At 36.0% G+C, this 24,486-nt stretch overlaps 1 protein-coding gene across 1 annotated transcript in view; it reads left to right on the plus strand.

Annotated features, from left to right (window-relative positions):
• The window catches only part of HELLS (helicase, lymphoid specific), a 39,772-nt gene extending 23,621 nt beyond the window's left edge, over window positions 1-16,151 (plus strand). Inside the window, exons 12-22 of the mRNA XM_086378758.1 lie at window positions 1,526-1,622; window positions 2,886-3,047; window positions 4,106-4,245; window positions 4,341-4,479; window positions 5,734-5,817; window positions 5,901-6,020; window positions 6,613-6,729; window positions 7,034-7,193; window positions 10,114-10,210; window positions 10,292-10,368; window positions 15,597-16,151. Of these exons, the coding sequence (XP_086234884.1) occupies window positions 1,526-1,622; window positions 2,886-3,047; window positions 4,106-4,245; window positions 4,341-4,479; window positions 5,734-5,817; window positions 5,901-6,020; window positions 6,613-6,729; window positions 7,034-7,193; window positions 10,114-10,210; window positions 10,292-10,368; window positions 15,597-15,691 (1,288 nt within the window). The 3' untranslated portion in view covers window positions 15,692-16,151. The remainder of the gene's footprint in view (window positions 1-1,525; window positions 1,623-2,885; window positions 3,048-4,105; window positions 4,246-4,340; window positions 4,480-5,733; window positions 5,818-5,900; window positions 6,021-6,612; window positions 6,730-7,033; window positions 7,194-10,113; window positions 10,211-10,291; window positions 10,369-15,596) is intronic.
• Window positions 16,152-24,486: the final 8,335 nt, after the last annotated feature.

Below are 24,486 nucleotides of genomic sequence, written 5' to 3' on the forward strand. Positions count from 1 at the left end.
TGAGAAGAGATAAATGAAACAGTTAATTTTAAAGTTTTTATTGTATTGATTAAAGGAAAACTTTTATACTGCTTAGTTTTTATTTTTTTTTATTTTTTTGACTATGGCTCATGATTTGTGGGATTCTAACACCCCATCCAGGGATTGAACCTGCATCCGTGGCAGTGAACGCTCCCAATGTCTTAACCACTGGACTTCCTGGGAATTCTCTGCCTTAAAATATTTTTATAATGTTCCTTATTGTCTTAACTTTCACTTTCATATGGATTTTTCTCATTATATTCTTACAAACAAGGGATAGAGAGGTTGAATACATCCCCTCACAGATAAGAAAACCCAAGTGTCAAATTATTAAAAATATAACTAGTTAATGCCAGACTCGAAAATATAACCAAGGTCTCTCAGTTTCGCCCTCATGTTTTTTATTCTAGAAGCTGTATTTGAAGCATATAGCATAAAAGAACAAAGTATAAACATAGTTTTCAGAAAATCAGTATGCTCAGGATCAAAAAGTAAATAGTCTTATCAGACATTAAAAATAGGCAAAATAACTGATTTATACTTTGGCATCAATGAAGTAAGAATGTTAATTTTATATGGGAAAGTAACTTAATATTTTTGAGAATGTGTTCCTCCTTGGGTAACAGGATGTTAGCCCAAGGCCAAGGTGTCTTAGGGAACATTTATTGAAAGAGATTTCCAGGTCCTGTGTATTTCTGCTTAGTTAGAACACTGAGGTAGGAGCTGGGAATCTGTATTCATAAAATGTACCTCAGGTGATGAAATTTTGGGAATATCTGGTCTAACTACTGTTATTAGCATTTTCCCTAATTGTATTTACTGACAATATTAGTGCAAACATATTTAATAGTTCATGTTAATAGGGTTTTGTTTTGTTTTACATTATGAAGAACTTAAGGATATTAATAGAAATCATTATCGGCATTCATATATGTTGAATCCTAAAACATTGTAGTGGGTCACATTTTTACCAAAATAGAGTCATATGCCCTTGATTTTCAGAGACAGTTTTTATTTCTATAACTTTATTAAAATGTTTCATAAAATGTGTATCTTAGGATGTGAGGGTGATATGGCTGTGACGTCTGTCATCCCCCTGATAGCTAGGGTGGATTTGACAATCGAAAGGCCAGTGTCCCTTTCCTCCCATGAGATATGTGCGTTCTTCCTGGAGCTGCATATTTGGTGGAAGAGGACGTTTCCCAGTAGAGGTGGACCTGTCTCAAGGTCCATTTGTAGGAGAACATGGGGTAGGCAAGCTTCTAGGACTCCAGACATATCCAAATGAAGTCTGCCTTTAAAGAAAGAGGGAGAAAAATGTACCTTAATATTTATTTGGTGTAAATACTATTGTAAGATAATATATTTATAAATCAGAAAAAATGTTCCCTTTGGGAAAATGCTGCTTCATAATATACAGATTAATATAAAGTTTAAAATGTAAAAATGTATTAATATAATTGATTTATGTTGATAGGTTAACTTATAATTTTTTCTTTTACAGCTTTGAATCTTGGTTTGATATCACTAGTCTTTCTGAAACTGCTGAAGATATTATTGCTAAAGAGAGAGAACAGAATGTATTACATATGCTGCATCAGGTTTTTTGATTTTCTTATTCTGCTTACTATAGACTCACAGAATAAAAGAGACACCTTAGAAATTACATATACAACCTGTTGTAGATTTTGAAAAATGGGCATCCTGCACCCCAGTTTAACTTCCCCTCCTGTCCTTTCCCCTCTCCCTGAGGTCTCATGGTGTGACAGCAGCACTAAAGGGCATTTTCAAACTGTTGTTGTTTCCACGTATACTCATTTTATCCCTGATGGTTATATACATGTTTGTCAGCCCAAAATAAAAATAAGTGATTTTTATGCAGTGTTTACCAATAATAGTTGCGTAATTTACTTACAAACTGTGTGATCCATTCTGCCATTTCATACAGATTCTATCTATCCTATCTGTCTTTAAACAAACACAGTCTTTCAAAAGTCTCGTAGTTTCTTCTGTGGGCCTGCATTTTTTCTCAATTGTGCTTTGACAATTTTATTCAAAATCTTTCTGAAAAAGTTTTATGACTTTGAAGTAAGACAGTACAGAAATCAAAACTAAAAATAATATCCCAAATCATGAATTTTTTTTCTGATAATTGCATGTAGGTGTATTTGTTTCTGAACTGCTGCCTACAGATACTTTTTTCTTAACCTACTGGTAATGTTCTGTCTCTGGCTAAATTAAAGCCTCGCTGTGCTTGGCTCTATACCTGTGAAGTACTTAAGTACAGAGCCCTAAAAATGAACTTTCTATATGTAAATTTTAAGATAAGGCTGTAAAGAATATATAGTTTTTCTTTTAAACACCTAAACAGTTTAATAATGGTGTAATTATTGCTTCTCTTTTGTTTTTAAAATGTGGAAATCTCTTGTCATCACAGCTGATGAAAGAATAATTTTAAGTCTGAAGTTTTAAAACTTACAGAAGGAAACTTTTCATGTCTACTTTTCTGGGTCAGTTGTTTTTGGTTTTTTACTAATTCAAAACCTCACTTTAAAAAAATATGGCCTATAACTTTATCCCTAAGAAGTATAGATACCATCTTATTTTTGCTTTTTAAAATATTCAAGTTATACTAAAATTTTTGTAAAATAATAAGTTGTGAACTATAACAGATAAACACTGAGTTTATCATGTGGTGGTCTGGTCCAGAAAATTTCTCGGAGATATTTTATATCACTTTTTGAGATGTGATAGTTTCATATAGGAAGAAAGGAAGAAGGGATAAAATGGTATTTGGGAGAGTATTCCTTGAAAATACAGAAATGTTTAATATTTACATAAATTTATTCGTGTTTAAATTTTAGATTTTAACACCTTTCTTACTGAGAAGACTAAAATCTGATGTTGCCCTTGAAGTTCCTCCTAAACGAGAAGTAGTTGTTTATGCACCACTTTCAAAGAAACAAGAGATCTTTTACACAGCCATTGTGAACCGTACAATTGCAAACATGTTTGGATCCAGTGAGGTAGAGTGTGGACTTGAAATAACCTGTAAATGACAGTTGGCATAGAAAATTTTCATGGTTCATTTCAGTCTTAATATAAGGCTCATCGCCTGTTTTCATGACTTTTTACAATAAGGCTCATTACCTGTTTTCATGACTTGTTGAGGGTGAATTTCTAATTGGAGTATAAGGCATCAGGCCAATAGCAAAAACTGTCTAAAGTTCAGGTGATGGTTTCTGCAATAACTGCTCTATAGTCATCTGAAATACTGTGTGGGGATGAACTTGAAAATAAATTTGAACAAGCACACAGTATACTAAGGCTTGCCAACTAGACCAGTCACCTCAAATATATAATCCCTTTACAGGAGATTGGTGGTAGCCAAAAACTTTAATAAAATCCTCTATCTGAAAGAAACATCTCTTTTAGTCAGCCATCATATTATAAGAAATTGAATTGGAATGTGATTATCTTACAACTGGAGATGAGGAGACCCTTAAATTTTAAGATGTCCAGATTTTTGACTGTTTGCCATGGACCTATGTCTTTCTTTTTAAAGCACTTAGGGTTATGCATCTTTGTTTTGTACAGTTATTAGACCATTTTTATTTTAATTGAAGGAATCTCTGGCTTTTTAGCTGTTAGAAAATTAAACTAGTTGTCTATTGGGAGGAATTTCATTGCTGTATTATACCAATCCAAAGAAGTACCCTCTGTAATGATACACAGGGTTTTATTTCAGCCCAAACCTATTACATTCCTTTATATAAATTCAGAAGTTTTATCTATCATTTTTTTCCATTGTGATATGAATGCATTAACTCTGAAAGTAGATATGGGCATCAGTGTTAAAATAATGAAATCTCACAGGAAGACATTTACATTTGGCTATAGTTTATGGATCTTTGGTTTTGCACCTTTGAAAATTATGAAACTCAGTGATGAAAGACAGAAGTTTTTTTTTAATATCTTAAAACACTTCATGCATAAAAATATTATGCCCTACTTTGTATATATGTACATATAGAATTTAAGGGTATGCTTTTTAAACTTATTTCTTTAATTTATTCTATTACAGAAAGAAACAGTTGAGCTGAGTCCCACTGGACGACCAAAACGCCGAACTAGAAAGTCAGTAGATTACAGCAAAATAGATGATTTCCCTAATGAATTAGAAAAACTGATCAGCCAAATACAGCCAGAGGTAGACCGAGAAAGGTGTGAGTTTAAAAATAGATTTTTAAAAAGTATTCTTTAAACTGTATTTTTGTTTTTTTAATTTCTTGTATTCATGGATTATACATTTTGGGCAGAACTATTGTGGAAACAGGTGTCCCTATAGAATCTGAAGTTAATCTGAAGTTGCAGAATATAATGATGCTACTTCGAAAATGCTGTAACCATCCATATTTGATTGAGTACCCTATAAATCCAGTTACACAAGAGTTTAAGGTAAATACTATTTAATAATATACTATTTTGATTTCTGACTTTTTATGTCGTGTAAAAGTGTCATTTTGTTATTATTTGCAGTAAATACTTTGCTGTTTGTCATGAAGATTGTAATCCTTTTAGTAAGTAGAGATGATAGTCTTCTACCTCCAGATAAAGGTTGTTTTCTATATGTAAGCTAATATTTTATTTATATGTTTTATATAAATAGCTAAGAATCCCCCTAAATTTAGAGTGACATTAGAAATATAAGTCTTTTTAGTAACCAGTTGGCTTCTACTCCATGTTTTACTTACTGTCTGTTTTAGAGGTTATTGTCACCTTTTCAGTATTCCTTTAGTTAGCATTCAGCTTGTCAGTCAGTCTGACGGCTCATTGCTTAAATTTTAACAAGTAGCCACAAAACAGAACAAAAGGTTGATGTTGAGTTGCAGACTCCCAGGTCAAATGAATGAAATTGGTCTCTTGGGTGGTTGATGGGAAGACAACATATATTAAGTGACATCTGTTCTCAGTGACTCTAAATAACCCTATTTTAGAGTAAGTTCCTCATCCTTGGCATATTGATATTTGGGGCCAGATAATTCTTTGTTAAGGAGATACTGTCTTGTTGTCCAGCATCCGTAGCCTTTAGCCACCAGATGCCACAGTAATTCCCCTCTCCCGGCTGTGTCAACCTCAAGTATATTTCAGGCACTGCCCAGTATACCCTGGGGTGGAGGGCAAATTTGCCCCAATTAAGAATGACTGCTTTAAAGCTTTTCATTGAACAAGGAAGAAGATAATCTCTGGAGGGTATTGGTGTTTCATCAGATTAATTTCATCTTTGATACTTAGGTTACTTACAAGCTCTTACACTTTCTTTCATTTCTTCTAAGAATTTTGGCAGTGACTTTCATACACATTTGGTTGAAAGTGTACTCAGTTATAAAGAATAAACCTCAACATTAGGTTGAATTTAATGTTTTATTATACAGACTTCTGGGGTGAGGGGTGGGGAGGATAGATTTTAAACTATAGTTTGTATTTTGTGAGATTGTTGATTTTAAATTCTAGAGTATATCTTTCCCTGAGAACTATCTCCTGATAAAAATCAAATAACAAAGTTGGTTTAAAAGGTGGGACTTATTTGTCTTTGAAAACTTAAACCTGTAAACATGGTTTTTATTTTGACAAAAACAGATTATTACTTGTGACTATTTTTTCTGTTTTTTGTTTTTTGTTTTTTTTTTTTTTTTCCTTTCTTTGCTCAAGGTTGATGAAGAGCTGGTAACAAATTCTGGGAAATTCTTAATTTTGGATCGAATGCTGCCAGAACTAAAAACCAGAGGTCACAAGGTGTGATACTTTTGATTGGGTTTTTGGCTATATAATTATTTTTTGTTAGTAAGTATAGATACTAAAGTATATTTAAATTTCAGGTGCTGCTTTTTTCACAAATGACAAGAATGTTGGACATTTTGATGGATTACTGTCACTTTAGAAATTTCAACTTTAGTAGGCTTGATGGATCCATGTCATATTCAGAGAGAGAAGAAAATGTAAGACTGCTTATGTCATACATACTTAATTCTTTGTAACTTCTTTCTTGATTTCTGAAGTAATGGTCAATAGACCTAGGGACTTCCTGGTGGTGCAGTGGTTAAGACTGTGCTTCTGCTGCAGAGGGCACAAGGTTGGGTCTTTGGCTGAGCAACTGGGATCCCACATGCCCTGTGGCACAACCAAAAAATAAAAATAAAAAGACTTACATCTTAGGACCTCTGGCTTATTACCACAACCTGGGTGATAGGCATGATTATTTCGTTTCATGGGAGATGAATCTGATAGTTTTATCTCTTTTCCACCAAATTGGTCTTTTCAACTTTATGGCTTCTGCTGCTACTGCTAAGTCGCTTCAGGGGCTGTCAGTATTTATTTATCTCACATCAGAAGTCCTGTAGATGCTTGAGAACTATACCCAGCTTGAAGAATGCTGGCTTATTATATCCCATGGCACACCACTGCCTTCCCCCTCCTTTGCTGATAAACAGATGGTGATAAGGTAGCTACTTACTAGTCAGTTTTATCCACATTCCAGGAAGGAACAGTTTCTTTCTTAATTCCTTATGTTTACATCCCTTTTGCTTTTAGATACACAGCTTCAACACAGATCCAGATGTGTTTATCTTTTTAGTGAGTACCCGAGCTGGTGGCCTGGGCATTAATTTGACTGCAGCAGATACTGTTATCATTTATGATAGTGATTGGGTAAGTTGGAAATGTAGCAGTAGATTGTATTTCCATTCTAATCTTTCATTGTATATTTTGCAATTTCATTTACCTGTTTTGAAAACATATCCACTATAAGATGAGAATCATTGCTTTGTGAAGTGTTCTGTGTGTAAAGACTTAAACGTATTTTATTACTGAAGTAACGCCTAGAAGCCTAAATTGAGTTAAGGCACTGTTTAAAAGATTCTGGTTGGATCATCCTATTGACTCTACCCACGTAGTATGAGTTTAACTAATTTTAACCTTAAACTGTTAAATGTTTTTCTTTTTAACTTTTAAGAACCCCCAGTCTGATCTTCAGGCCCAGGATAGATGTCATAGAATTGGTCAGACAAGGCCAGTTGTTGTATATCGTCTTGTTACAGCGAATACTATTGATCAGAAAATTGTGGAAAGAGCAGCTGCTAAAAGAAAACTGGAAAAGTTGATCATCCACAAAAGTAAATAATATTTTGTAGTACTTTTTTGCTTCAGTTGTCTATTGTGTGTTGTGAGTTTTGTTGTTGTTGTTAACTTTCTTTATAAAAGAAATCAGTGTAGGATTTAAATAGGCAGTGGGGAATTTGAAGCTATATGTACTTTTAAAGTATCTTATCTTAAAGTCTGAAGTCTGTCATGGCGCTTTGACATGATGTTATTGATTATTCTCTTTTTTCATTAAAAAAAAGTTTTATTGAAGTATAGTTGATTTCTAATATTATGTTTCAGGTATATAGCATAGTAATTCACAATTTTTATATATTTTACTCCATTTAAAGTTACTGAAAAATAGTGACTTTACTGCCCCTTCCCTTGTCCCCACTAACCACTGGTTCTCTATATCTGTGAGTCTGTTTTCTTGTTTGATTTTTTGGATTCCACATGTAAGTTTTAGCATACAGTATTTGTCTTTCTGTCCTTTTTCACTAATCATAATACCCTCTAGGTTCATCCATGCTTCAAATGGCAGAATTTCTTTTTTTTTATGATAACTGATACTCCATTTTGTACCCTTCCTTATCCATTCATCAGTTGAACACTTCGGTTGCTTCCATACTTGGCTATCATAAATAATGTTCCTATGAACATTGGGATGCATGCATCTTTTCAAATTAGTATTTTTGTTTTCTTCAGATACATACCCAGGAATAGAATTGCTGGATCATATGGTATTGTGTTGGCCAAAGAGTTCATTCTGGTTTTTCTGTAACTATCTTACAGGATGGGATGGATTAAGAGATTAGGACTGACATATATACACTATTATGTATATAGGTAACTAATGAGAACTGACTGTCTAACTCTGGGAACTCTACTTAGTGCTATGTGGTACCCTAAATGGGAAGGAAATCCAAAAAAGGGGGGATATATGTATACATACAGCTGATTGACCTTGCTGTACAGCAAAAACTAACACAACATTATAAAGTAACTTTAATAATTGATAATTGAAATCGCTCAGTCATGTCTGACTCTTTGCGACCCCGGGGACTGTAGCCCACCAGGCTTCTCCATCCATGGGATTCTCCAGCCAAGAATACTGGAGTGGGTTACCATTTCCTTTTCCAGGGGATCTTCCCGACCCAGGGATTGAACCCGGGTCTCCCGCATTGGAGGCAGATGCTTTAACCTCTGAGTCTATACTCCAATTTAAAAAAAGAAGATTAAAGGTATATTGAAGTAGTGCTACAATAAAATTCCTTACTTTGCCGAGCCCCCACTATTTAAAAAATATTTGATTCCAGTATACCCTTTTCATAGTTTTAATAATAGAATATTAAAAACACAGCAATTTTTTATCTAGAAAAGATTCTGAGAAATAGGGAAAGTGGTGTGGGTGAGGCATTGGCATTTTATGTTCTGTTCCCTGAGAGTCCTTGAAAATAAAATTCTCTTTGGGCAAATGACTTACTTGGTGGCTGCCTTACAAAAAATTGAAAATCATCTTATGTACATTTTGAAGCATAGAGAAATCATAATAATGTTGAAAATCACTAACAATTTATGCTGCTTTTCTACTCACAAAAACTTTCTCCATTGTATTTGATTTTGAGAGAAATAATGGGTTAGGTTTTAGACATCTTTAATTTGACTTGATGGAGCATTCAGATTGTAGTTAGAATTTCTGTTGAAGGAAGAAGGTGCTTGATCCAAGTAAGATTTTGTGCAGATTAAAGTTTTTTCACCTATGCTGCTTTTAGGGATTTGAATGATGAAATAAATTGTATTTTGTTTATTGAATTTGGTTTAAATGGTGTGTGCTGTGTGCTTTAGTTGCTCAGCTTTGTCCGATTTTTTGTGACCCCATGAACTGTACAGGCTAGGTTCCTCTGTTCATGGGGATTCTCCAGGCAAGAATACTGGATGGGTTCCCACGCCCTCCTCCAGGGGACCTTCCCAACCAAGGGATCGAACCCAGGTCTCCCTCATTACAGGTGAATTCTTTACCAACTGAGCCACCAGGGAAGCCCAAGAATACTGGAGTGGGTAGCCTATCCCTTCTCGAGGGGAACTTCCCAACCCAGAAATCAAACCGGGGTCTCCTGCATTGCAGGTGGATTCTTTACCAGCTAAGCTACCAGGGGATTTTAAATTAGGTACAGTTTATAGTTTTATTTTCCCAAGTTTTATTTTTAGTAATTTTAGAGATTAATTTCTGAGAACAAGGTGAAAATAATTTTTTAAATGCTAGCAATATTTTATTGAGGTGTAATACACATACAGTAAAATCCCAAGCTAAGTGTATGGCTTGATGCCTCCAACAAGTTATACTCAAATAATTGTCATCCATATCAAGGTAACATTTCTGTTTTCCAAGAAAGTTTCCCTTTCCAGTATTTCCCAGACTCTTGCTCCTTACTAGAAGGCAGTCACTATTCCAGTTTTTGTCACATGGGTTAGTTTTTCCTTTAACTTCACACTGGATTCATTTGTACATATTCTTCTTTTGCCTAAGCTACTTATATATGATGTATTTTGAGATTCATCTCTGTTGTTGTGTTAGAAGATTGTGATTTTTTTTTAACTGCAAAATAATTAATCCATTCTTTTGTTGATTGATGTTTGGTTTACAGATTTTGGTTCTTACGAATAAGGTCCTTTTGTTACAACTATTAATGAACATACGTATTTATTTGTGCTTTGTCTTCGGGTGGGTATATGTTTACCTATAGAAAACTACCAGACTTTTCCCAAGTGGACATACCGTTTTACTCCCACCTGCAAAGTATGAGAACTGCAATTGCTTTTCTTTTTTTACCAACACTGGGTTTGTCTGTCCTTTTTATTTAATGTAGGGTATTCTGATTGGTTTGTAATGTGTTATATTTTGGTTTTAAAAGCAATTTTGAGTGTTTTTAATTTTTTGTAAATTTTTTCCAGATCATTTCAAAGGTGGTCAATCTGGATTAAATCAATCTAAGAACTTTTTAGACCCTAAGGAATTAATGGAATTATTAAAATCAAGAGATTATGAAAGGTGAGGTTGTTTTTACTTTAGAAAAATATAATTCATAGTTTTGATTTATCCTATAGACCTGAATATTTTGTTTTCCTATAGGGAAGTAAAAGGATCAAGAGAGAAAGTCATTAGTGATAAAGATCTGGAGTTGCTGTTAGATCGAAGTGATCTTCTTGGTAAGTATCTCTTATGGTTTTACTTACTATTTCTATGGAAACTTTGAAACATATACGTAAGTAGAGAGAAGTACAATATACCCCTGTGTATAACGCATTCTGCCCTAATAGTTTACAACATTTAGCCAATTTTGTTTCATTGCCATTTTCTTCAATCAGAATGTTAAATTTATGCCATAGCCACTTTTAGGCATCTTTTATTGAGAAGAACATGTTTTTAAATATCGTCACTATGTCATTATTACACTTGAGAGAATTGGCCCTAAAACTTTAATAGCAGCTAATACCCAGTTCATATCCAGATTTTTCCACTTGTCCCAGTCTTTTTACAGTTTGAATCAGGATCCAAATTCCATTGTTCTTGCTATCTTTTTTCTTCTCTATCACTTTCCTCCTCACTTTTGTTATTCCATGCTGTCGATTTGTTGGAGAAACTGGGTTATTTCAGTGAAATGACCTGCATTCCAGAATTGACCAACTTCTTCCTATCATTGTTCTTTGACTTGTTCCTCAATCTACTTATTTTCTGTGAAGTGGCAAATAGCTGTGAAAATAACTCTACTGGCTTAATAAGATCCAAGTTCTGTATTTTAGGAATACCAGTGCTTTGTTCTCATTTTAAATCATATAAAGAGATGCTTCATGTCTGGGTTTCTTATTTTTAGTTAGCTAAGATTAAGATTAATCAGCTGATTCAGGCTGATTCTCATTTAGTGTTCTGTTCTTCTATTTAACCTGACTTTTTAGCATTTATTTATTATGGTTTAGAACCATTTTTTTGAGCATTACAAAATGCTGATTTTCTTATTCTGTCATTGCTTTATTAGCTGGAATTAGTCTATTATAACTTTCCCATATAAATTATTTGGTTACTCTGAGATACAATCTACATAAAGCAAGATAGGGCTTCCCTGGTAAGTCAGTTGGTAAAGAATCTGCCTGTAGTACAGGAGACCCGGGTTTGATCCCTGGGTCAGGAAGATCTCCTGGAGAAGGAAATGGCAACCCACTCTAGTAATCTTACCTGGAAAATCCTATGGGGGAGCCTGGCTGGCTGCAGTCCACAGGGCTGCAAGATAAATTGCTTCTTTTATGTATAAATTGTAAGAATAATGAGTCGATGCCTACAAATGGTGATCATAAGTTATTTTGAATACAAATAAATATTTAAAACTCATCCTTTCCTACTCATTCTGTACCATGGGTATCTATGCTTTTGATTATTTATGTATATTATATCTCCAGAGTGGAAATAAATAATGGTATCTTTTCCTAATTGTGTTTAGCAGTGTTACATTAGTAGCTTGCTATTGGTGATGGCAGGCATAGAAACAGGAAAAGGTAAACTACAGCCCTTTTTGGGGAATAGGGAGTCTGTTGTTAAACACCAGCACACCACGGGGTATAGCGTCATGATATCTTCAACTTAGTTTCAAATAGCTCTTCTAAAATTTGTCATCTTACTGAATTGAGAGAATTCTTTATATATTCTGGACGCAAATCCTTTATCAGATACGTGCTTTGCACATATTTTCTCCCAGTCTGTAGTTTATCTTTGTACTTCCTTTGTGTCTCTTAAAGAGCAGAAGGAAAAATTTTGATGAAGTTACATTTATCTTTTTATTGTTATTACTCACAATTTTGGTGTTGTATCTAATCTTTGCCTAGTAAAGTTGTGATTTTTTTTTTTCCTTCTTTTTAACTAAAAAAAATTTTTTGGCCACACCGCATGGCATGTGGGATCTGGTTTCCTGACCGGGGACTAAACCACACCCCTTGCACTGTTGTGTGGAGCCTTAATCACTGGACCACTAGGGAAGTCTGATGTTTTATAGTCTCATATTTGAGTTAAATTTTATGTAGGGTATAAGGTAAGGGTCTTAATTCATTTTTTTGCACGTTGTCCAAAAAAACTGTCTCTGCACAATTTATTGAAGATTATTCTTTCCCTTTTGAATTGCTTTGGCACCTTGGTTGGAAATCTGTTGATCATAAATGTGAAGGGTTTTTTCTATACTCTCAGTTCTCTCCTACTCCTATTCATCTGTTTGTTAATCCTGTGCCAGTACCACAGTCTCGATTTTTGTTTCATGGTGAGTTTTGAAATTGTGAAGAGTGAATCCTCCAGTTTTGTTCCTCTTTTTCAAGTTGGTTTTAGCTGTTCTGAGTTCTTTGCATGTTTATGTGAATTTTAATTTTCATATAGTACAGGAAAAATGAGATAAAGATAAACCATTATGGCCAAATCTTAAATATATTCTCAAATAAACAGCAGCAGCATAGAAGGCATACAAGGACAGGGTAACATCTGAAACTATTAATTGACATTAACTGAATAAAAAAGAACTAGATTCTGAAAACCCACTTGACGTACCATCATAATCAACCTCATAATTCTTAAATATGATAAAGAAAATGTTCTTAATCTGAAAAAATGCATTCATTTAGTAAATTACTATGAAAATCAAGAACAGTTGAGTGTAACAGCTGTCACTCCCACTGTACATTATAAAACATAATGCAGTGTACAGGAAAGTCTTAACTAATGCTATAAGATAATAAAAATAGGAATAATTAGTTTCATTATACTGCTTTTGCAGGTGGTATAATTATCTCCATAGAAAATCTGAGGGAATCTAAAAGTTAGAATTCAAAAAGTTGGCTATATATTAATAGTATATGTATTAGCAGTAATTATTTAGAAAATAGATGTTTACAACAGCTACTAAACTAACATACCTAGAATTAAATATAATAATTTCTTTAAGACCTTTATAGAAAAGCTATGAAACATCCAAGGACAATAAGAGAAGGACTGAATACATGACAATTTAACTGTATTTATGGATACGATTAACTTGTATTCCTTACATTAATCTTCTAGTTAAAATCCATAATATTATGGCTTTTTTAAGAGCTTTGACAGGCTGTTTTTAAAATTAATATGGAATGGTAAAGGACCAAGAGCCAAGACAATTTTGAAGAACAACGGAGTACTTGATATCAGGTACTAAGATTCAATTTAAAAATTATAATAATTAAGACTGTTGAATTAACATATAAGATAAATTTACTGCTGATGTGGCAAATCCAGAAAGTCATCCAAACTTCCATGGAAAAATCAATAAATGATAAATGTCATTTCAAACCAGAGAGGGGAAATTCCTGTTATTCCTTGCAGATACTGCAGGCTGGGTTCCAGAGCACTGAAATAAGCAGATCACACATTTAAAACAATTTTTTTCAGTGCTTATGAAGGTTATGTCTACACTATAAAGTAGTCTGTGTGAAATAACAGTGTCTAAAAAAAAATGCTAACCATTATCTGAGCCTTCAGCAAGTCATAATCTTTTTGGTGGAGGGTTTAAAACAATGTGAGAATTAACCAAAATTAAGACAGACATGAAGTGAGCAAAAAATGGTTCTGATATGCTTGCTCAACACAGGGTTGCAGCAAACCTTCAATTTGTAAAAAATGTAATATCTGCAAAGCACAGTATCAACAATGGTAAATCTCATCATATTCAAGAATAAATTCTAGATAAATTAAGTCATCAAAACTTTAAAAGCAAAACATTTAACTTAAAAAATAGGGAAATATCTGTAGGGTTTTAGGATAGGAAAAGAATTCTTAAATAGGATATAGAACTCTCAAACTAAATGAACAGATTAATAGATTTTATTAAAGGCTTCTGTAAAAACAATACCATAAACAGGTAAATGACAAACCACAAATATCTGCAGTACATAGCAAACAGGAAATGATTACCATACATAAATAAATATCAAGAAAACTGAACAACTTAAGAGCAAACAATTACCAGGAATGAAAGAAACAACCATTGAACATAGAAAGATGCTTCAATCAAAAAATGGGCCAAAGAACTAAGTAGACATTTCTCCAAAGAAGACATACAGATGGCTAACAAACACATGAAAAGATGCTCAACATCACTCATTATCAGAGAAATTCAAATCAAAAGCACTGTGAGCTACCATTTCACGCCAGTCAGAATGGCTGCAATCCATAAGTCTACAAGGAATAAATGCTGGAGAGGGTGTGGAGAGAAGGGAACTCTCTTGCACTGTTGGTGGGAATGCAAACTAGTACAGCCACTATGGAGAACAGTGTGGAGATTCCTTAAAAAACTGGAAATAGAACTGCCTTATGATCCAGCAATCCCACTGCTGGGCATACACACTGAGGAAACCAGAAGGGAAAGAGACACGTGTACCCCAATGTTCATCGCAGCACTGTTTATAATAGCCAGGACATGGAAGCAACCTAGATGCCCATCAGCAGATGAATGGATAAGAAAGCAGTGGTACATATACACAATGGAGTATTACTCAGCCATTAAAAAGAATACATTTGAATCAGTTCTAATGAGATGGATGAAACTGGAACCTATTATACAGAGTGAAGTAAGCCAGAAAGAAAAACAGCAATACAGTATACTAACGCATATATATGGAATTTAGAAAGATGGAAACAATAACCCTGTGTACGAGACAGCAAAAGAGACACCGATGTATAGATCAGTCTTATGGACTCTGTGGGAGAGGGAGAGAGTGGGGAGATTTGGGAAAATAGCATTGAAACATGTATAATATCATGTATGAAGCGAGTCGCCAGTCCACGTTCGATGCATGGTACTGGATGCTTGGGGCTGGTGCACTGGGACGACCCAGAGGGAGGGGAGGGGAGGGAGGAGGGTGGAGGGTTCAGGATGGGAAACGCGGGTATACCTGTGGCGGATTCATTTCGATATTTGGCAAAACGAATACAATATTGTAAAGTTTAAAAATAAAATAAAATTAAAAAAAAAAAAAAAGATGCTTCAGTCTCCTTAGAAATCCGAGAATGCAGATTAAACCAGAAGTAATTCCATTTCAATAGCTATCATGTTGACAAAAATATAAAAGATTTCAAATTAGCTATGGGAGTATAAAGATACATTTTCATGGTATTTTGCATTCCTACTTTTAAACTAACCATAATTGGGCTTTAAAAAAAAATACATGTATATATATATCTCTCTCTCAGAATATAATTCACATTGGTGTTTATTGCTAGGTGTATCTTAAATTCAGCAGAAGTGATTTTGATTAGCAAACTGGTGTTTCAGTTTGTTCCCTGGAGGCCAGTTCTCGTTTTAATAAAAGGAGATTTCTTTTTAAGTTCTTACACTTTTTTTTTAATACCTGTTTATTTATTTTTCTCTTAGATCAAATGAATGCCTCAGGACCAGTTAAAGAGAAGATGGGGATTTTCAAGATACTAGAAAATTCTGAAGATTCTAGTTCTGAATGTTTGTTTTAAATTGGAGCTAAAAGAATGTCTTCAAAAAGTTCTTGTTCACATCTAGTGATCTGTATTGGTGTTAAAATCCACATTTTTCACTCTACTTTGATTATATCAGTTTACATAATATAACTGTACCATTGCATAATTTTTGAACCTTATTAAGAGCAAATACATATATTAAGAGTAAATTTAGGTTTTCAGTTAATTTTTCAGGTTCAGTAGTACTTTTGGGTACAGGATGATGTGTACTTAACCACTGCCAGATTTATACAGTCTTCCTGTGGAAGTTTAATGTTTTTCCCCCACCCTCCTTTTTAGCAGCACAGTTCATGGGTTTTTGGTACTTCAGTTATGGAGTAGACTTTGGATGGGGGAAAGACTGGGATGATTCTGTCCATTGTTTAAATAAGGAACAGTTTGAGTTTTAGGGTCTATTTCTATAAAATGGTTTGCCAAATAAATATTTGTTATAAGATCTCATCAGATTATTTTTTCAGATAAATAATGGCTCAGGTGAAATAACACCAAAAGTCTTGACTGCTATTTCGATTTATCAGTACTTTACACGTATGTCATATATATAAAGATTTCAACTGGACACTGGGTCAGTGCAGAGAAGGCTTTGGAAGAAATTACAGGTTCTTGACAGAAGAAATTGGTTCTAGAAATTGGACATGGCAGGGTACCATGCAAAACAGGAACAGAAAAAGAAGAGACCCTGAAAATTATAGCAGGGAGGGGTTAAAATAAGACTTAGGAATATAAGTAACACAGGATCCGTAACAGAGGAGCATAGAGGCCAAGGTGGGAATCATTTAGTCCCTGTATGTATGCGAAACTGAGGACGAGAGATACTGAATGCTGCCTGAAGCACACATTTCTGTGAAGGTGGTTACTCTTAGTGCCATGTATATTCCAATGGAGATCAGATTCTCTTTGCTTTAGGGCAATGGAAGCTAGGTAGGACTCAGAAGAAAAACTATTTTGAGAGAATATTCAGCCAAAGTCTGTTCTAAAGAACAGACAACAGAGTGGATTTTCTTCAAAGTGGAAATGTTTACCAGTCTCTGACGAACTATCATCATACTCCATTCTCCAACATTCATCTCAAATGATTATTTCATTTGAGTTTATCTCTGTCCTCATATTTCTGCTACTTCCTCCCTCTGGTCTTGCTCCCTTATCCTCACAGAAAATAATCAGAAAAGAACTTCTAAATGTTGCCACCATTGCATCTGAAACCTACCAGCACCTGCGCCCATGTATCCTTTCCTGTGTGGATGTAGTCTGTCTTAGCTAGAGCCAACAGAAATGCCCCATTTCTTGTTTTACAGCAAACTCCTTGAAAAGTCTATATTCACTGTTGACTTGTTTCACTTCCATTTTTTTTCCCTGAATCCATTCTGTTCAGATTTTTTAAGTCTCCAGTGACCTCTGAGTCATTTTGAGTCTGACCTCAAAGATCATTTACTTGATCTTTCAGAAGCATGTCATATAGATGTTTAATTTCCACTAACCAGTTTCTGTAGTTCCCAAGTTTTTAGCAGACAAATTTGTCTGGTTCTTCCTACTTCTCTGGCTCTTTCTCAGTTTCCTTTGCTATTTATTTGACTCATTAGAATCTCCCAAGAGAACTTGGGACTCCCTTGATGGCTTGTTGCTTTAAATACCAACTATGTATTAAATGGGTTTCCCTGGTGGGCCTGCAATGTGGGAGACCTGGTTTCAATCCCTGGGTTGAGAATATCCCCTGGAGGAGGGCATGGCAACCCACTCCAGTATTCTTGCCTAGAGCATCACTATATAAGGAGCCTGGTGGACTACAGTCCATGAGGTCATAGAGTTGAACACGACTGAGTGACTAAGCACAGCACATGTGTTAACCAACTTTGTAGTGGTGACTCTGATTTATATCTCCAGCCAGAATCTTCTGAACTCGCTTCCAACTGCCTACTTCACATTTTTACTTGGTTGCCTGATAAACTCCCAATCTGAACTTCATGAACTTGTTATCCAGCCTCTTAAAAATACTGCCATTCATGTTATTTTTCAGCTTCTGAAACCCTGTATTGTCTCTTATGTTCTCTATTTTGAGATTTTAATGACTTTAATCATTTTACTGTGACTTTAGTTTCCAGATTTTAGTTTATGGGGCAAGGGGAACAGATGTATTCATTCCATGATATTGAAACATGTTCCCTGCTTCATCTGTAGGAAAAGGTATTCTCAAACCAGGACTTGTCTTCCATCACTTGGTCAAACTGCCATGAAAAATAGTTCATTAGCTTTATTATTCAGTGAGTCATTCTGTATTATGAGGCAGATGCTGAATGTATTGGGAGGTATAGTGAAAGTGGTACTTGAACATTTCCAGGCAAACACGTTTGATGGAATTTTTCAGTAATAGCAATTTGAGTTGTTTAGTCTTAGAACTTTGAAGTAATATATTATGAAAAGCCTGAAATGCAATAATATTTGTATTCAAAACATGAAATAAGTGCTTCTAGCTTTAAATTCTATACTCTTTCGAAACTTAGTTTTGGTTTTGAGCTTTTTAACTTAATGCTACTTAAGTTTTTATGATTCTATTTGCTGTATTAGTACATCTTCACAAATAACATACTATGTATTAATACTTTACCATCAATTGTGGTTATAAAAATCAAGCCCAAGGAATCCTACTTCTGAGTAAAGTTGAAGATATCTTTTTGGTCTTTATTTCTTTGGAATCACTGTTATCACTGGTTTATAACTGCTACATTCAGAGAAGAGGTAACTTAAAATCTAGGGGAACTTGTCTATTACATACATTTTACATCCCTAATTTAGATAATGGTTTTAATCCTAAACGGATTTGATTAAAAGATAAATTTTTAAAGTGAATTATAAAAACAAATTTTTACTTTTTCTCAGAATTTTATTTTTGACTCTAGAAGTGGCAAACCAAGTTTAAAATACCACACATTGTAATTAGTCCTGTGGTACACACCTGAGACATGAGTTTGACAACAGTGCCAAGCAAATGACAGCCAGATGCAAGAGAAATGCTGGCTTCTAGGTGTTACTTGGTACCAATATAATTTAAAAGTGTTAATGCTTATAGGTACCTGTACTTGATGGTATGGTAGTTGGTCATTGATATGATTTTTTTAATCTCTTCCTGTGAGATCAGTCCTGGGTGTTCATTGGAAGGACTAATGCTGAAGCTGAAACTCTAGTACTTTGGCCACCTCATGCGAAGAGCTGACTTACTGGAAAAGACCCTGATGCTGGGAGGGATTGGGGGCAGGAGGAGAAGGGAACGACAGAGGATGAGATGGCTGGATGGCATCACTGACTCGATGGACGTGAGTCTGAGTGAACTCCGGGAGTTGGTGATGGACAGGGAGGCCTGGTGTGCTGCGATTCATGGGGTTGCAAAGAGTCGGACATGACTGAGTGACTGAACTGAACTGTGTCAGCTATTTTAGATTCTTCTGTCATTGTAATATTTGCTTAAAAATCACCATCTGAAGGTCTTTGGGGGTGGGGGGGATCATGTCAGCTGTTACTCTTCTCTGCAGTATTTCAGGATGTTTACAAAATAACTAATGTATGCCTGCTTCTTTGTTTTCAGTACTGGGCATCCACACCTACACAATTAACATGCTCAGATGAAGATTTCATTTCTTAGTTTTAAAGTTACTTAAATATAAAATAGTTATTACAGAGGCATACCAAGTTTCATTTTTACTTTTTATTGCGATATAACATCTCAATAAAGAAATCTTATGCTCAGTTTGGTGTATCCACTGTGTAGGTACCATCCAGATTAAGATGGGGTGTTTCTTTTCAGAAGGCTGTCTGGCCTCCCCTACCCCAAAGTAACCACTCTTCTAATTTTCATCACCATAGACTAGTTCTACACAGCAAAATCTATTACAGCTATGCAAATTAATCAGGTTTGGGAAATGTTAACATTTCTCAGTACCCATGAAAACCTTTGGTGAGAAGAGCAATTACACAGGTTTCTTGTCCTTTCCTCTTACTCTGTAACTATTTGCTACTGCATTTTTGAGTAAGGATTTTAGTTGCTGCTGTCACTACCAATACTAAGTATTTCTCTGGATACCTGAAAGATATGAGATGAATATCATCTTAATTTTCATTAAAATGAGATTGCTGATATGACTACCTGTACTGGGGAACCAGGCACAGACTCATTTGGGAGTGTGGGGTCTAGGAGTCTTTTTTCACTTTACCCTGTTTATCTCATCACCAAGGTTCTATCTGCTATGTTCCTATTTTTTTTTCCCTCCATCTTCCAACGAATTATCTTTAAACAGTACTAGGGTGCATGATGAGAGATACTAGAATATGGTACTATTTGGTACATGACAGGTTTAATCTTCTCATGGGACAGAATGGAAGCTCAAGTTCTGAGTGGATCTGAAGACAGGTACCAGCAGTGACAGAGGGAATCAAAATTAATAGTTAATCGACTTGTTACTTACTGTTTGGACTTGCTCAGTCACATTCCTCACTCAGATGTGTGAGTGGTTGGCTCCTTGGCATTCAGCAGTCAGGCTTACATTTCACTTAAGAATGTTCATAATTGCCCTTGTTTTTCAGCCCCTGAAGAGCCACACTCTTGCCAATCTTAAGCCTCTCATCATCTCAAGATTGGTTACTTAATCTGTTTTCTTGATTGTGTAAGAGAGCGTATTGGAAACATGCAGCAGGAATAAAGTTAGAAGAATCCACCAAACACACTGGATAAAGAAAGACATTTGTATTAATGAAAAACCTCTTATTGAATTGGCTTATTTAGTGCTAAACAGAATAGAGGGCTTCCCTGGTAGCTCGGCTGGTAAAGAATCAGCCTGCAATGCGGGAAGACCTGGGTTCAATCTCTGGGTTAGGAAGATTCCCTGGAGGAGGGCATGGCAGCCCTCCAGTATTCTTGCCTGGAGAATCCCCATGGACAAGGAGCCTGGTGGGCTATATAGTCCATGGGGGTTGCAAAGAGTTGGACATGACTGAAGACTAACTACAGTAACACACCAAACAGAACAGATAAGAAAAACTACTCAGATTCATTAATATCAAAGGCAAAGAGACTCTTCCAAAACCAGATCACCCACAAAGATACAAAGATCAGGTAGACAGCAGATGTGTTATTTTAACAGTAAGACTAAAAATTTCAATGTGCTGAAGAAAAAAAATCCCAACCGAGAATCACATCTATTTAAATATGAGGGAACAGTGGTGAAGATACTTAAAGTTATACAAGTTTTGCTATGCAAAAAGATACAAGGTGACTGGCCCAACCCTGTACAACAGCCTAATGGAGAATCCACATTTCTGACATGGCTCTTTTTTTTTTTTGATCATGCTGGGTAGCATCTGGGATCTTGGTTCCCAGACCAGGAATGGAACCCATGCCCACTGCAGTATAAGCATGGAATCTTATCCACTGGACCACCAGGAGAGTCCCTGACATGGCTCTTTAGTACCTCATTGAAGTGAAGTGAAAATCGCTCAGTCGTGTCTGACTCTTTGTGACCCCATGGACTATACAGTCCATGATTCTCCAGACCAGAATACTGGAGTGGGTAGGCTTTCCCTTCTCCAGAGGATCTTCCCAACCCAGGGACTGAACCCAGATCTCCCGCAATGCAGGCAGATTCTTTACCAGCTGAGCCACAAGGGAAGCTATACCTCACTGAGGATCACCCTAGTTCAGTAGGTTCAAAATGTAGGCCATTAAAAAAAATTATTGAGGTACAGTTGATTTATCAAAAACGTGAACAACCCAATCAAAAAAGTGGGCAGAAGATCTAAATAGACCATTTCTCCAAAGAAGACATATAGATGGCCAAAAGGCCCATGAAAAAATACTAAACATCATCAATTAAAGAAATGCAAATCAAAACTGCAATGAGATGTCACCTTCAGTCAGAATCATCAAATGTCTACAAATAATAAATTCCGAAGGAGTGTGGATATAAAGGAACCCTCCTACAGACTGTTGGTGGGAACGTCAATTGGTACAGAATAGAGGATAGTAGGGAGGTTCCCCAAAACATTAAAAATAGAGCTACCCTATGATCCTGCCATCCCACTCCTGGGCACATCTCCAGAAAAAAACTATAACTTGAAAAGATACATGCACTCTCTGTTCAGGACTATTTACTATAGCCAAGACCTAAATGTCCATCAACAGATGAATGGATAAAGAAGATGTTATGGGTAAAGGATACTGTGTACATAATGCATTTCATGCAGTGTCTGTTAATGTTCAATAAATGACAGTTTCCATTATCACCATCAGTACTACATTTTATTTTTATTAACAACAATTTCAGTAATGATACCAAAGTTCAGTTCAGTTCAGTTCAGTCGCTCAGTCATGTCCGACTCTGCAACCCCATGAACCGCAGCACGCTAGGCCTCCCTGTCCATCACCAGCTCCCGGAGTCCACCCAAACCCATGTCCATTGAGTCGATGATGCCAACCATCTCATCTTCTGTCATCCCCTACTCCTCCTGCCCTCAATCTTTCTCAGCATCAGGGGCTTTTCCAATGACATGGTGCTTAAGTGGAAGAGTCAAAATCCAAACCATAGTCAGAATTTTTCAGTTGTACTAGAAAAGAAATGCAAAAAAGCAAAATGTCTGTCTGGGGAGGCCTTACAAATAGCTGTGAAAAGAAGAGAAGTGAAAAGCAAAGGAGAAAAGAAAAGATATAAACATCTGAATGCAGAGTTCCAAAGAATAGCAAGAAGAGATAAGAAAGCCTTCTTCAGCAATCAATGCGAAGAAATAGAGGAAAACAACAGAATGGGAAAGACTAGGGATCTCTTCAAGAAAATCAGAGATACCAAAGGAACATTTCATGCAAAGATGGGCTTGATAAAGGACAGAAATGGTATGGACCTAACAGAAGCAGAAGATGTTAAGAAGAGATGGCAAGAATACACAGCAGAACTGTACAAAAAAGATCTTCATGACCCAGATAATCACGATGGTGTGATCACTGACCTAGAGCCAGGCATCCTGGAATGTGAAGTCAAGTGGGCCTTAGAAAGCATCACTACAAACAAAGCTAGTGGAGGTGATGGAATTCCAGTTGAGCTATTTCAAATCCTGAAAGAATCCTGAAAGATGATGCTGTGAAAGTGCTGCACTCTATATGCCAGGAAATTTGGAAAACTCAGCGACTGGAAAAGGTCCGTTTTCATTCCAATCCCAAAGAAAGGCAATGCCAAAGAATGCTCAAACTACCACACAATTGCACTCATCTCACACGCTAGTAAAGTAATGCTCAAAATTCTCCAAGCCAGGCTTCAGCAATATATGAACCGTGAACTTCCTGATGTTCAAGCTGGTTTTAGAAAAGGCAGAGGAACCAGAGATCAAATTGCCAACATCCACTGGATCATAGAAAAAGCAAGAGAGTTCCAGAAAAACACCTATTTCTGCTTTATTGACTATGCCAAAGCCTTTGACTGTGTGGATCACAATAAACTGTGGAAAATTCTTCAAGAGATGGGAATACCAGACCACCTGATCTGCCTCTTGAGAAATTTCTATGCAGGTCAGGAAGCAACAGTTAGAACTGGACATGGAACAACAGACTGGTTCCAAATAGGAAAAGGAGTTCGTCAAGGCTGTATATTGTCACCCTGTTCATTTAACTTCTATGTAGAGTACATCATGAGAAATGCTGGACTGGAAGAAACACAAGCTGGAATCAAGATTGCCGGGAGAAATATCAATAACCTCAGATATGCAGATGACACCACCCTTATGGCAGAAAGTGAAGAGGAACTCAAAAGCCTCTTGATGAAAGTGAAAGAGGAGAGTGAAAAAGTTGGCTTAAAGCTCAACATTCAGAAAACTAAGGTCATGGCATCTGGTCCCACCACTTCATGGGAAATAGATGGGGAAACAGTGGAAACAGTGTCAGACTTTATTTTTCTGGGCTCCAAAATCACTATAGATGGTGACTGCAGCCATGAAATTAAAAGACGCTTACTCCCTGGAAGGAAAGTTATGACCAACCTAGATAGCATATTGAAAAGCAGAGACATTACTTTGCCAACAAAGGTCCGTCTAGTCAAGGCTATGGTTTTTCCTGTGGTCATGTATGGATGTGAGAGTTGGACTGTGAAGAAGGCTGAGCGCTGAAGAATTGATGATTTTGAACTGTGGTGTTGGAGAAGAGTGTTGAGAGTCCCTTGGACTGCAAGGAGATCCAACGAGTCCATTCTGAAGGAGATCAGCCCTGAGATTTCTTTGGAGGGAATGCTGCTAAAGCTGAAACTCCAGTACTTTGGCCACCTCATGCTAAGAGTTGACTCATTGGAAAAGACTCTGATGCTGGGAGGGATTGGGGGCAGGAGGAGAAGGGGACGACAGAGGATGTGATGGCTGGATGGCATCACTGACTCGATGGACGTTGAGTCTGAGTGAACTCCGGGAGTTGGTGATGGACAGGGAGGCCTGGCGTGCTGGATTCATGGGGTCGCAAAGAATCGGACAAGACTGAGCGACTGATCTTATCTGATCTGATTTCGTCTTGCAAAATACTAAAACAAAATCTCCATTCCTTGGAGACACTGATTGTTTCTCTGAAGGAGAAAATGATTCTCCTTCTGCCCAAGTTACACTCCTTTCATTTCTACTATGATTATGTAGCTGCAATTCTGAAGCATCTTCTGCATTTCTGAACTGCAGAACCCACGGAGAATTTTTAGGAGAGCAATTCTCTTAGTCCACAATGAGTAGATCTTGTTAAAGGCTTTTGACAATTGATATGGAAATTT

The sequence above is a fragment of the Bos grunniens genome, chromosome 26 (assembly GCF_055505025.1).
Source record: "Bos grunniens cultivar Pamir isolate PY7600 chromosome 26, Bosgru_T2T1.0, whole genome shotgun sequence".
NCBI lineage: Eukaryota > Metazoa > Chordata > Mammalia > Artiodactyla > Bovidae > Bos > Bos grunniens.